The sequence below is a fragment of the Clarias gariepinus genome, chromosome 17 (genome assembly GCF_024256425.1).
Source record: "Clarias gariepinus isolate MV-2021 ecotype Netherlands chromosome 17, CGAR_prim_01v2, whole genome shotgun sequence".
NCBI classification, from domain to species: domain Eukaryota; kingdom Metazoa; phylum Chordata; class Actinopteri; order Siluriformes; family Clariidae; genus Clarias; species Clarias gariepinus.
The window spans coordinates 10,147,733-10,160,000 of NC_071116.1; the positions used below are offsets into that span (position 1 = coordinate 10,147,733).

Genomic DNA, 12,268 nt, shown 5'->3' on the forward strand with positions numbered 1-12,268 from the left:
AGGGAAGCTCATCTGCATGCTCGTCGTCCTCATTGCACTCTAAAAACTAACTCAGAGGACGTTTTACCACTACTTGATTTAATACATGGATGCAAGTTAAACATTCTAATTAATTGATTTAGATGAACTTTCTAAGTTGCAAACTTTATTTTTATAAGTTGTGATCAAATAATAATGCTGGTAATTATATTAACTTAATTTTGCATGTAATTTAAACTTAAATTTCATTGTTAATGGGTTGAAAACAAAATTTAAGTTGTCTTAACTTTAAAAAGTTGGCATAATAAGTTAATTTTTTAAAGTTATATCCTACCCCCTATGCCTGGACGTGTTCCAGTGGTAAGATTGTGTGTTAGCAGACTTATAGGCTAACCAAACTCAATATAAACAAAATTTCATTGTGAGTAACACTTAAATTTACATCTAATAGTTCTACTAAAGTAATAAATTTGCACTTGTTTCATTGAGATATCTGCTCAGCAAGAGAGCTGTTTGGAAAAACATTATTCAAGTTTTGCTAATTTGACCATTTGACTGTAAGCTACATAATGTTAACTAATTTCAGTCACAGCCACAGTTTTTAAAAGTCTTTTGTTCATTCACATAGATGGATGTGTGCTTCCACTGTAGGCAAATTGTAGTAGCAAAGAAGTAAAAGCAGAGTGTTTCTTTTATTTTAGTTTGCTTGTATTTTAGTTACTTTTGTAATACAATTCAAAGTAAATATTTGTCTGGGTTTTTGTGTTTCATAACATTAAAGGGTATGTAAAACGTTGGCATTGTGATTCTGACAGTATCACTGAGGTGTATGTGTCCACCTGAAATTAATATTTTGCATCAATAGTTATTCAATAGACATTATCAATCTAATTAGATTAGTGTGTTGTTAAGTTTGTCAATATTGTTTTAAAAAATGGGCTGTGAGTGCAAACTGTAAATTTATCTCTCTCATTGGAAATGACTGGTGTCATTCAGAGCTTAGTCTTTTGGAATGTTCTATAACAAGCTACTTGGCTTTTGACTGTTATATTTATAGAGATTTGCCTAACTTTTTTGTGATAGCATAATTTATTATGCTTAGTTATTCTTAGTGAGGACCAGTTGAATTTTGAGTTTTTTATTTGCATTTTGTGCAAGATTTATATATAATTTGTTCACATACTCAACTGCAGTTGAAAATAAAAGCTAATTGCACAAAAATAATGGTTGAACTAATGTCTTTTTTTTTTATCTACTACATTAACAAAAACCAAAAAACCCTACATAAAAAGAAACCTGAAAAAAAAAATCTACTTGGAGTCACTTAATTTTTTAAATGGTTGCTATTTGAAATTTTGTATAAATTATTATAGTAATTAAACAACATATAAAATTGCTTTAAAACAATATGTTAAAGCCATTTGGAGCAACATAATTTATACGAGTTATCAACTTAAAAACTTGCCTTTTGTCTAACAGTTAATAAGTAAGGGGTAATTAAAATAATCTTTGACTGAAGAGGAAAAGCTAATTCCCCCAACGCAAAGAAGCTTGTTGGTTTAAAATAATTTCAAATGAAGTTGTCATAACTCAAAAAGACTAATGCAAAACGTTGCGTTAATTTTTTTTGTTAAGTCTAAACATTTCTTTTTAGAGTGTGGGGTCTCGACTCCAGTTCTTCATCGTAACGGATTTTGACAGATTTGTGAACAATATTTGAGAGATATGGTTATTTTGTTTATGTAAAAAATGTTTCAGATCTTTGAGTTCCTCTCATTAAAAATGGGAGCAAAAACAAAAGTGTTGCGTTTATATTTTTGTTCAGTATATTTTGTTGAATTGAAAGTCATTGTGTATGGGGAAATGCAAGGCACATCATACCAGCAACATTGGTGCTTTATCTAAATACAATCATTAACTAATTCAGATGAAAAATATGATTAGGGCTCTTTCAATATCAAAATAAACATCTTTTCAAGAAACTTCAGGGATAAACACTATAGTAAATATTACTTTACAAAACATAATTCTAGACTTGGACAGACAAAGACAGGAGTAGCATAAGAGTGAGAGAGAAAAAAGAAAAAGCAAGGGAGGGAGTGTATGTATGAGTAAGAAAAAATAGAGTAAGAATGTAAAAACCTGCTCTGTCCTAGAGTTTGCATCTCAGTGTGTGCCTTCTAACTGAGCATGTAAAAAAGTATTGCTATGTCATATGTGTGTGGAGACAGCATCCATTTTACATTTCCAGTCAAGCCTATTGTTAAGATAGGTTCGGAGGTACTGTATCTGTAGTTCTCCACTACCTCAATTTCCTTTCCCAGAATATTAAATGCTTTTGGTGTAGGCCTAGCCCTCCTGAAGTCCACATCTCCTTGGTATTGGCTACATTGAGGACCAGGTGATTTCTCCCACACCTATCCTAATTACTGCTTAATACTTTATACCCTGCTTCCTGACCACCACTTACTGTACAGAACTGCTGAGTCATCTGAGAACTTCTGCAGATAACAGGATTCAGAGCTGTACTGGGACAAGGCAAAGATGTCTTTCACTGCATAGGAACCTCCTAAATCAGGCTGAGTTTACTGTGCTGTGAAAGATATCCTGGATTGTTCCAGTACAACTGGACCCCTGTCAAAAGTCAGGTGAAGAGGGAGCTGGAGAGACTGAATCAAAATAGTTCTTGGTCCTAATGGTGACCTCTAAAACACAGAGGGGTGAAGGAAGCAGAAGCCACCTCCATGTTGTCAGTTTTTGTCCATTCTTCCTTGCAAAAGTAATGCAAATTAATCAAATTGCAACCCCCTAGGTTAGCATTCAATTGGATTCAGGTCTGAACTCTGGCTAGGCTATTCCAAAACTTTAACCATCTTCATGAGATGCCTTTATTTTGTTGATTTGGAAGTGTGTTTTGGGTTGTTATCATGAAGATGGAGTTCACTGCTCAACATCTTCAGCATTCTAACAGGTGCCTGAGGGTTTTGGGTCAAAATTGACCTGTATTTAGCACTCTTCATAATAATTGACCTTGACAAAAGCCCCAGTTCAGGCTCAAGAAAAACAGCTCCAAAGAATGATGCAGAAACCATCATGTTTTACCGTGGGTATTCTTTTATACCCTTTTTCTGGCTGATACCTTTCCAAAATAGGATCTATTGAATGTATTCTAACCTCATTAAAGACTATTGCCTTTGCAGCAAGATGAAACTAAGGAAATGGAAAATCCCACTGGCAGAGCAATCATTTTAATTGATGGCAAATGTGTGCTGAGAAATATTTAACATAAGTTGTGAATGTGATTGGTTAATTGCAAACACCGTCACATACCCAGTTATATCAGCGTGTACACTTATGCAACCAGATTATTTGGTTATTTTGTTTTCATCCACCCCCTGCTAAAATAAATAAATAAACTGCTTTTTAATTGGAATTGTACTGATGGTTACAGGTCACTTTAACAGTAAAAAAAGTTCTGAAATTATTTATCTTAGTCTCTTTTTTTTTTTTACATCACAAAATCTTCCATTTTAACAAGGGTGTACAGACTTTTTAGATCTATTGTATATAGGTTGTAAATAGGGTTAATTTCAGCAAACATAATATTTGAATAGCTAATCCAGGGTTATCTTGTTAAAAGGCTAATCGATAATTAAAAAACCCTTTTCAGTTACATTTGCAAATAGATTCAATTTATTTACTGTGGAAATAATCACAAAATAATTGCTTGCATGTACTATTAATTTCAAAAATTAATGACAAAAATTAAATGTTCTGTTAAAAATACATTTGTACATACTTGTGTCCGACAACATTTGATGATGAATAACAGGTGAAGTTAACAATGAAAACTTAGATAGGTTAAGCAATGCAGTCATTAAACCATGAAGATTAAGAATGAACATTAGAATAATAAAAAAAAATCTGTTGTTTTAATTTCTGAAATGCAATTTCTCTTGCACAACAATCAGAGTGTTGCCACCACATGATTGGCTAATTGAATAATTGCATGAATATGCTGTTGTACATATTTTCCTAAAAAAGTGGATAGAGCGTATACATAATATCTATAATATCCCCCACAGCTTTGATTATCTTTTAAAACACAAGCCAAATATTTCACACTTGATTGGCTCTGTTCAGAAAACCACCACCTTGACTTTCTTGAGCAACACTTGTGTCACTGGAACATTTATGTCCTCATAATCAGCACTAATCTGGCTGGACAGGCGACCAAGTGTGATGGCATTTGCTACAAAAAAAAGTATTTACAGAAGGTTAGAAATACTTACAAAATGATTGCAAACCAAGTTAAAACATTTTTAACATAGCTAAAATTATGTGAACTTCCTTGCCTTCCCAGAAAATTGGAGGGGGACAAACTTCAGGTTATTGGGTCAGGCACATATGAGTGTAACACAACTGTAAAACAACTCGTAAAAACATATTTAACTAAATCATTGTGTAGTTTAGCCTAAATCATTTAGGCTTTTACCTAGCCCATCGCACTGTGAGAGGTGAAGATGATACACATGTTGTCTATACAGTCTGTTCTGATTATTAAGTATCGGCTGCACATTTTCTTCACAAATTTAAATCACAGATTGCTTCCATAACTAAGAAAAAGGTTAGTTTGTTTAAAAACAAACAAACAAACAAAAAAAACAAAAAACAGTACAGCTGTTATTCCTGTAAATTTTTAAATGTCAGCTGAAAATGAATTTTTATGTAGTAGTTAACAATGCTGCACCAGCATGTTTTACATAAATAAATAACTAAGCTCCTCAGCCAAGTATGGGCTATAGTAATTTCATACTTGTGAGAGGTCATGAGTAATTGAGTGTTTTTTTCTTTATCATAGTTTGTTACAATGCATAGACATATATTAACACTACGCAAAGTCACACCTGTGGACACAGGGACACTTGTGGCTGTTCTTTTGTGGGATAGTGACACCAGTGCTCAAACTACATTTACAGTGAAACCACGGATTACGAGTAATGCGTTTTGCGTGTTCCGCAAGACGAGCAAAGATTTGTAATAAATTTTGACTTGGAAAACGAACAAGCCTTGGTTTACCAAGTATCATGCATGCGTTTTGTTGTTTTGAGGCCGAGCGTCTCCCCTGCTGGGTCCTAGTGCGCGTCTCTTACTGGTATAATCAACATCCGTGCATGCGTGTACTGTTCACTATAACACTGTGACCATCATGTGTGTGCGTGTAAAACATTTTATTTTGTGTCTGTATGCATGTGTGTACAGTGCACATGTAAAGCAAAAGAAAGTCTCATTAGAAAGGTTAAAATCCATTTTCTCTCTTTGCTCAAGGCTCAGCCTGCTCTTTGTGTTTGTGTGCGCACGCGTCATTGGACACACACACACACTCTCTTTCACAGAAACAGTGCTGTCGTGATTCTTTTTAAACATAATGTGCAGGTTAATTTGTTTTATTTTACTTTACAGCAGTGATTCTGTTAGTGTGTCACTCAATCGAATGTCATTAGGGAGATTTCTTGTTTATTTTTCCGATAAAACAGTGTTTTCGTTGTGTGCACGTGTCTGTAAAAAGAGTGGAGGAAGGGTAACTGTAAGGCGAGAAGGGAGCTTATTTTAGATTCTCTCTCTCTCTCAAACACACACACTTGATATTTTTACTTAATATTTTATGTTAATTATTTTTATGCCTTAATTTTTTTGGACTGTTGAACGAATAATTTTAGTTTCCATTATTTCTTATAGGAATTCTTCGATTTGGTTTACAAGTGTTTTGGAATACGAGCCTGCTTCCGGAATGAATTGGATGCTCGTAATCCAATGTTCCACTGTATTATAATTATGATTATCAGCCAACTTCCAGTTTTTCTGAGACCTTTGAGAACTCACAAAACACAAACAAATCAGACTGTCAATTACTGATCATTTTAACTATCTAAATAAAAATCATACAGGTCAGAAAAGGGGCTGATAAATTCCATGAGAAGTAAGAAAAAGTAGCAATGCACATTTGGTATAAAGCTTTTAAACGTCACTTGTCAAATGCCCTTTGAGTATCCATAAAGGGTGTCTGACTATTCCAGGAATGAAAAGTAAAGAGCAATTTAAAATCACTCGTAATATAATTAAGGATAACATTTATTTGTGCATTGTTATATTGGAAACTTTATTGTTGATTCATGTTTTCCGAGACAAAATAAATAATATAAAAAAACTGTTGTCAATCGGTTTTCCACCCCTAATATATATATTTCTTCCTAACTAAAATAATCATAATCATGAATTTTATATATACAGTGGTGTGAAAAACTATTTGCCCCTTCCTGATTTCTTATTCTTTTGCATGTTTGTCACACAAAATGTTTCTGATCATCAAACACATTTAACTATTATCAAAGATAACACAAGTAAACACAAAATGCAGTTTTTAAATGATGGTTTTTATTATTTAGGGAGTAAAAAATCCAAACCTACATGGCCCTGTGTGAAAAAGTAATTGCCCCCTAAATCTAATAACTGGTTGGGCCGCCCTTAGCAATAACTGCAATCAAGCATTTGCGATAACTTGCAATGAGTCTTTTACAGCGCTCTGGAGGAATTTTGGCCCACTCATCTTTGCAGAATTGTTGTAATTCAGCTTTATTCGAGGGTTTTCTAGCATGAACCACCTTTTTAAGGTCATGCCACAACATCTCAATAGGATTTAGGTCAGGAGTTTGACTAGGCCACTCCAAAGTCTTCATTTTGTTTTTCTTCAGCCATTTAGAGGTGGATTTGCTGGTGTGTTTTGGGTCATTGTCCTGCTGCAGCACCCAAGATCGCTTCAGCTTAAGTTGACGAACAGATGGCCGGACATTCTCCTTCAGGATTTTTTGGTAGACAGTAGAATTCATGGTTCCATCTATCACAGCAAGCCTTCCAGGACCTGAAGCAGCAAAACAGCCTCAGACCATCAAACTATCACCACCATATTTTATTGTTGGTATGATGTTCTTTTTCTGAAATGCTTTGTTACTTTTACGCCAGATGTAACGGGACACGCACCTTCCAAAAAGTTCATCTTTTGTCTCGTCGGTCCACAAGGTATTTTCCCAAAAGTCTTGGCAATTATTGAGATGTTTTTTAGCAAAATTGAGACGAGCCTTAATGTTCTTTTTGCTTAAAAGTGGTTTGCGCCTTGGAAATCTGCCATGCAAGCTGTTTTTGCCCAGTCTCTTTCTTATGGTGGAGTCGTGAACACTGACCTTAATTGAGGCAAGTGAGGCCTGCAGTTCTTTAGATGTTGTCCTGGGGTCTTTTGTGGCCTCTCGGATGAGTTGTCTCTGCGCTCTTGGAGTAATTTTGGTCAGCCGGCCACTCCTGGGAAGGTTCACCACTGTTCCATGTTTTTGCCATTTGTGGATAATGGCTCTCACTGTGGTTCGCTGGAGTCCCAAAGCTATAGAAATGGCTTTATAACCTTTACCAGACTGATATATTTCAATTACTTTTGTTCTCATTTGTTCCTGAATTTCTTTGGATCTTGGCATGATGTCTAGCTTTTGAGGTGCTTTTGGTCTACTTCTCTGTGTCAGGTAGCTCCTATTTAAGTGATTTCTTGATTGAAACAGGTGTGGCAGTAATCAGGCCTGGGGGTGACTACAGAAATTGAACTCAGGTGTGATAAACCACAGTTAAGTTATGTTTTAACAAGGGGGCAATCACTTTTTCACACAGGGCCATGTAGGTTTGAATTTTTTTTCTCCCTAAATAATAAAAACCATCATTTAAAAACTGCATTTTGTGTTCAATTATGTTATCTTTGACTAATAGTTAAATGTGTTTGATGATCAGAAACATTTTGTGTGACAAACATGCAAAAGAATAAAAAAATCAGGAAGGGGCAAATAGTTTATATATATATATAAAACAGTAGTTATTATATATACAGTTATTATATATATATATATATATATATATATATATATATATATTAAAGAGGCACTTCATTAGCTCAAGCACTCAAGTTTCTAACAGGGGTAAAAAAAAAATTATGTTTTTAAAATGCTAAATTCCTAAGCAATATGTGTAAAGGTTGGCATGCTTAAAATCATGCCAATCATTTAAATACACTGCTCAAAAAACTAAAGGGAACACTTAAACAACACAATGTAACTTCAAGTCAATCACACTTCTGTGAAATCAAACTTCCCACTTAGGAAGCAACACTGACAATCAATTTTACATGCTATTGTGCAAATGAAATAGACAACACACCCCCAATAAAGGGGTGGACCTGCAGGTAGTGACCACAGACCACTTCTCAGTTCCTATGCTTTCTGGATAATGTTTTGGTCACTTTTGAATGGTGGCGGTGCTTTTACTCTAGTGGTACACTCTACAATCCACACAAGTGGCTCAGGTAGCGCAGCTCATCCAGGATGGCACATCAATGAAAGCTGTGGCAAAAAGGGTTTGCTGTGTGTGTCAGCGTAGTGTCCAGAGCATGGAGGCGTTACCAGTAGACAGGTCAGTACATCAAGAGACGTGGAGGAGGCCGACAACCCAGCAGCAGGACCACTACCTTCGCCTTTGTGCAAAAAGGAATACTGCCAGAGCCCTGCAAAATGACCTCCAGCAGGCAACAAATGTGCATGTGTATTCGCAAACGGTCAGAAACAGAATCCATGAGGGTGGACCCGATGTCCACAGGTGGGGGTTGTGCTTACAGCCCAACACCGTGCAGGACGTTTGGCATTTGCCAGAGAACACCAGGATTGGCAAATTCGCCACTGGCGCCCTGTGTTCTTTACAGATAAAAGCAGGTTCACACTGGGTTCCTCCTGATGCAAGACACATGACTGGAATGTGTCAGCAGTTCCTGCAAGACGAAGGCATTGATGCTATGGACTGGCCCGCCAAACCTGAATCCAATTAAGCACATCTGGGACATTATGTCTCGTTCCATCCATCAACACCATGTTGCACCACAGACTGTCCAAGAGTTGGCGGATGTTTTAGTCCAGGTCTGGGAGGAGATACCTTAGGAGACAATCCGCCACCTCATCAGGAGCATTCCCAGGCGTTGTAAGGAAGTCATACAGGCACATGGAGGCCACACACTACTAAGCCTAATTTTTACTTGTTTTAAGGACATTACATCAAAGTTGGATCAGCTTGTAGTGTGTTTTTCCACTTCAATTTTGAGTGTCACTCCAAATCCAGACCTCCATGGGTTAATAAATTTGATTTCCATTGATAATTTGTGTGTGATTTTGTTGTCAGCGCATTCAACTATGTAAAGAACAAAGTATTTAATAAGAATATTTCATTCATTCAGATGTAGGATATGTTATTTTAGTGTTCCCTTTATTTTTTTGAGCAGTGTATTTCCTTTTTTTTTTTTTTTTTTAATCTTATCATCATCCCACCTGCATATTTCCCTTGGTTATCCCCTGTGTTGGTGTGTCAATCCTGAATAGACCCGTGTAATTTTTTTTTTAGTATTAACCTGCCTGCCCCTTTCTTACAACTTCCAAAAGTTTGATTTTGCATCAAATTACTGTCTTGCAGCAATCATGGTATACTTGGGCTCACTTCTGGTTGCCTTATGGTCAACACATAAGTGCAACAGAATCAATAATAAATGACCAACTGGTGCACATCTGAAAGCACCCTAAAACTCATCAATCAATGTTATTTTATATAAAATTATAGTTTGTGTCTTCTACTCAATAGTAAATTTGAGGGTAAACTAACTCACTTGAGGTCTGATGGTCTGGACAGTCTTTTTGGAAGTGTTCCACTGAACCACAAATTCGACAACAGCCACCTATAAAAAACAAAACGTGATACAGTTAATATAAAAAGTCTAGAAACCTGGATAGGAAAAAAAAATGGAGTAGGAGTTATTCTGAAAGAGGAGTTTGTAAGGAATGTTCTAGAGGTGAAGAGAGTATCAGATAGGGTGATGAGTCTGAAGCTGGAAATTGAAGGGATAATGTTCAATGTTCTTAGTGGTTATGCCCTACAGGTAGGATGTGAGTTAAAAGAGAAGGAGAAATTCTGGAGTGAGTTAGATGAAGTGATGCAGAGCATCCCCAGAGGTGAGAGAGTGGTGATTGGTGCAGACTTCAATGGACATGTTGGGGAAGGGAACAGAGGTGATGAAAATGTGATGGGCAGGTTTGGTCTTCAGGACAGGACTGTAGAAGGACAGATGGTGGTGGACTTTGCAAAAAGGATGGAAATAGCAGTAATAAATACTTTCTTCCAGAAGAGGCAGGAACATAGGGTGACATATAAGAGTGGAGGCAGAAGCACTCAGGTCGACTACATCTTGTGTCGACGTTGTAACCTGAAAGAGATCAGTGACTGCAAAGTGTTGGTAGGGGAGAGTGTAGCCAGACAACACAAAATGGTGGCGTGTGTAAAATAACCCTGGTGGTGAGGAAGGCGAAGAGGACAAAGGCAGAGCAGAGGACAAAGTGGTGGAAGCTGAGAAAGGAAGAATGTTGTGAAGTCTTTAGGGAGGAGTTGAGACAGGCTATGGGTGGTCAGGAGGGGCTTTTAGTTGACTGGACAACTACAGCCAATGTGATCAGGGAGACAGGTAGGAGGGTACTTGGTGTATCATCAGGTAAGGGGAAAGTGGACAAGGAGACTTGGTGGTGGAATGAGGAAGTCCAGGAGTGTATACAGGGAAAGAGGCTAGCTAAGAAGAAGTGGGACACTGAGAGGACTGAAGAGAGTAAACAGGAAGATGCAGAGTAAGGTGAAGGTAGAGGTGGCAAAGGCCAAACAAAGAGCATATGAGGACTTGTATGCTAGGCTAGACAGTAAGGAGGGAGAGGTGGATCTGTACAGGTTGGCAAGGCAGAGAGATAGAGATGTGAAGGATGTGCAGCAGGTTAGAGTGATTAAAGATAGAGATGGAAATGTACTGACAGATGCCAGGAGGGTGATGGGAAGATGGAAGGAGTACTTTAAGGAGTTGATGAATGAGGAAAACGAAAGAGAACAAAGAATAGAAGAGGTGACTGTTGTGGAACAGGAAGTAGCAAATATTAGTAGAAGTGAGGTGAGAAGGGCGTTGAAGAGGATGAAAAGTGGAAAGGCTGTTGGTCCTGATAACATACCTGTGGAGGTATGGAAGTGCTTAGGAGAGGTGGCAGTAGAGTTTCTGACAAGTTTGTTTAACAAGATCTTGGAAAGTGAGAGGATTCCAGAGGAATGGAGGAGAAGTGTATTGGTGCCAATTTTTAAGAACAAGGGAGATGTGCAAAGCTGTGGCAATTATAGAGGTATAAAGCTAATGAGCCAGACAATGAAGCTGTGGGAAAGAGTAGGGGAAGCTAGGTTAAGGGCAGAGGTGAGCATTTCTGAGCAGCAATATGGTTTTATGCCTAGAAAGAGTACATCAGATGCAGTATTTGCTTTGAGGATGCTGGCAGAGAAGTACAGAGAAGGTAACAGGGAGTTGCATTGTGTCTTTTTAGATTTTGAGAAAGCATATGACAGGGTGCCAAGAGAGGAGCTGTGGTATTGTATGAGAAGGTCTGGAGTGGCAGAGAAGTATGTTAGAGTGGTGCAGGACATGTATGAGAGCTGTAAGACAGTGGTGAGATGTGCTGTAGGTGTGACAGAAGAGTTCAAGTTGGAGGTGGGTCTGCATCAAGGATCGGCTCTAAGCCCCTTTTTGTTTGCTCTGGTGATGGACAGGATGACAGATGAGGTAAGACAGGAGTCCCCATGGACTATGATGTTTGCAGATGACATTGTGCTCTGTAGCGAGAGCAGGGAACAGGTGGAGGAAAATTTGGAGAGGTGGAGGTATGCTCTGGAAAGCAGAGGAATTAAGGTTAGCCGCAGCAAGACAGAATACATGTGTGTAAATGAGAGGAACCCAGGAGGATCGGTGAGGCTACAGGGAGCAGAGGTAAAGAAGGTGCAGGATTTTAAGTACTTAGGGTCAACGGTCCAGAGCAACGGAGAGTGTTCAAAGAAAGTGAAGAGGCGAGTACAGGCAGGTTGGAATGGGTGGAGAAAAGTGTCAGGTGTGTTGTGCGATAAAAGAGTATTAGCGAGAATGAAAGTAAAGGTGTACAGGACAGTGGTGAGACCAGCAATGCTCTACGGCTTAGAGACTGTGGCACTGAAGAAAAGACAGGAGGCAGAGTTAGAGGTAGCAGAGCTGAAGATGTTGAGGTTCTCCTTGGGAGTGACAAGGATGGATAGGATCAAGAATGAGTTTATCAGAGGGACAACCCACGTTAGATGTTTTGGAGATAAAGTCAGAGAGGCCAGATTGAGGTGG

General features: G+C 37.8%; 1 protein-coding gene across 5 annotated transcripts in view; it reads right to left on the reverse strand.

Annotated features, from left to right (window-relative positions):
* Positions 1 to 12,268, reverse strand: part of zcchc9 (zinc finger, CCHC domain containing 9) — a 28,202-nt gene that overhangs the window by 7,214 nt on the left and 8,720 nt on the right. For 4 of the 5 annotated variants that reach the window (XM_053515784.1, XM_053515783.1, XM_053515788.1 and 1 more), the window contains one exon: positions 9,716 to 9,784. In XM_053515784.1, the coding sequence (XP_053371759.1) occupies positions 9,716 to 9,784 (69 nt within the window). Of the gene's footprint in view, positions 1 to 3,654; positions 4,232 to 9,715; positions 9,785 to 12,268 lie in introns of those variants that run through there. The other variant, XM_053515785.1, reaches the window with a different exon arrangement.